The sequence below is a fragment of the Sinocyclocheilus anshuiensis genome, unplaced genomic scaffold (assembly GCF_001515605.1).
Source record: "Sinocyclocheilus anshuiensis isolate Anshui unplaced genomic scaffold, SAMN03320099.WGS_v1.1 scaffold1371, whole genome shotgun sequence".
Lineage (NCBI taxonomy): Eukaryota > Metazoa > Chordata > Actinopteri > Cypriniformes > Cyprinidae > Sinocyclocheilus > Sinocyclocheilus anshuiensis.
Window position 1 is genome coordinate 276,115 of NW_015539833.1, and position 2,545 is coordinate 278,659.

At 36.9% G+C, this 2,545-nt stretch overlaps 1 protein-coding gene across 2 annotated transcripts in view; it reads right to left on the reverse strand.

The window, feature by feature from the left end:
* Positions 1-2,545, reverse strand: part of mast1a (microtubule associated serine/threonine kinase 1a) — a 72,901-nt gene that overhangs the window by 54,368 nt on the left and 15,988 nt on the right. Inside the window, exon 1 of one of the 2 annotated variants that reach the window (XM_016480480.1) lies at positions 2,300-2,498. The exons of the other annotated variant lie outside the window; for it this stretch is intronic. Coding sequence (XP_016335966.1) covers positions 2,300-2,319 — 20 coding nt within the window. The 5' untranslated portion in view covers positions 2,320-2,498. Of the gene's footprint in view, positions 1-2,299; positions 2,499-2,545 lie in introns of those variants that run through there. 2 annotated transcript variants of the gene reach the window in all.

The window sequence follows — 2,545 nt, forward strand, 5'->3', positions numbered from 1 at the left end:
ATGCAACCAATAAGCCCTAATATTAATTAGATAGTATTACTAGCCTGATAATAATAATAATAATAATCGTCTTGATATCGTCAAAGGCATCAGCCACAGGCAATATCTCTGACTATCGTCGATACACGATACTATCGTCTATCGGCACAACCCTAGTGCGCCTTCACACTAGAGTTTAAGGTACGTTAAATACAGGTGCGTTGCACATCCATCCATTCAGATGAACTGAAAAACAGCACAGATCGCTTGACGGAGAGAGAAACTCTGAAGCGCTCAGTCATAGTGTTCTGTGAGTGAAAATATATCTGAGCTACACTTAACCTCCAACTCACACACTGGCGAGTAAAATCTGAGAATTTATTAGCCATTGGCTAATATTAGACATCATTTAGTCGCACAGAGTAAGATTTAGTCGCATATGCGAGTGATTTACTCGCAATGTAGAGGGTTGTAATAAATAATATGTTCAGTGAGGTCACCAGGTGCAATCAAACTCCAGCGACAAGACAATACCATAAAAGTAGAATAAAAAAATCTTTGTTTTTGCGTGAACTACTCCTGTAATAAGGAGTAAATTCATCTTTTTGCAGTGCTGAACAAAATAATTGAACTTTATTCATAAGCCCTCTCTTTTCTCTCTCTCTCTCACACACACACACACACACACACACACACCAGAATGTGACTAATGTGAGCTCAACAGCGTCAGTGTAGACAGAATGGAGCACCGTGGGGGACAGAGATGAAGAGAGAGAGAGAGAGAGACAGTGAACACACACACACACACACAAACGTGTTCAAAGCCACTTTAATCTCTTGTCACACACAACATCACACATAGGAGCACAAACAGACGCACACACAGCATATGCACAAAACATAAACACATGTAGTCGCTGCTTGCCTGATATGTGCTCATGCCAAGCCGAACAAATGTGTGTGTGTATGTGCATATGCACAGTTTACCAGTTTAGCTACATACATTCAGTCAATAGCAGATTTACACAAGTGGTCAACCAACATTAGCTTTCCAAAACTAAAAATGCAATATCTAGGTGATCAGTGGCCAATTTTGAAATTAATTATATTTTGAAATACAGTAAGCGAGGCTGATTATATATGTCAATAATGCATGATTGTGAGATTATCGACTGTGTCTAATCAGATAATTAACAGAAGTGTTAGGTTTTTTTATATATATTTTCTTCTAAAACACTTTATACTACTATTCTAAGGTTTGGTTTTTATGTTGTAAGTCTCTCATCAAAGCTGCATTTGTTTGATCAAAAATACAATAAAAACAGCAATATTGTGAAATATTATTGCCATTTAAAATAATGTGGTTTATATTCAATTATGTTTAAAAATGTAATTTATTCCTGTGATCAAAGCTGAATTTTCAGCATCATTACTCCAGTCTTCAGTGTCACATGATCCTTCAGAAATCATCCTAATATGCTGATTTGCTGCTCTATTATTGGTGTTTAATTATAAATAGCGGTTCTTATTATTATCGTCAGTGTTTTGCTGCTTATATGTTTATGGAAACCACATTTTTTCTGAATTCTTTAATGAATAGAAATCCAATCTTTATAAACGTCTTTACTGTCACTTTTGATCAATTTAATGCATCTTTGCTGAATAAAATTATTTCTTCTTTTTTTTTAAATCACTAAGATGTACTGTAGAATAAAGAATGTTTTTTCATTTATTTTCAATTTGTCATTTTTGTGTCTAAGAAACTGTACGATGCAGTTATGCTGCTCATTCAAGACAAAAACACTAATTAATAATACATTCTATTACATGGCATTAAATAGTTATAATATAATAATATTTATATTTTATTTAATTTGAAATATATTTTAAGTATTATTATTATTAAGTAAATAATGCAAAAAAATGTATGTGATGCACCATTGGCAGGTGTGGCAAAAAGTACATTTTGGACCTGGTTATAGGCCAACACAGATAATCTCAAAATGGCCAATAATGAACGACAAGTTAATCACCCTGACCGATATATCGGTCTATCACTACTTCAACAGAAAGACAAGACCTCATGAGTTCACACATGAAAACACACTTGCAAAACACAAGCTGTCATCCCTCCATGAACCAGCCGAGAGACGATGACATCAGTGTAAACAATCACAGCGCATCATCATCACCACCATCATCATCATCATCATCACCAAAAATCACCAATTCATCAGAAAAATCAAACTCGAGCAGCACATTCTGATGAGTCATAATTGCAAGCGCGAGCCTAATAATTCTCTCTCTCTCTCTCGTTTACCTTTTGGTTCGACGGAACATGTTGCTAGCCAGGACGGCCGGTTGGCAGGCGCACACGCGGCGATGAGAGTGACAGCGGCAGCACACACTTAAACAACATTCACAGAAAGCAGCCGGCTATGCAATGACACATCGCATCCTTCCTCACACATGCTCTGGGCTCGTCTGAGTCCGTGTGGCTGAGTGATGGAGATACAGAGAGAGAGAGAGAGAGAGAGAGAGAGAGAGAGAGAGAGAGTGAGGGAGC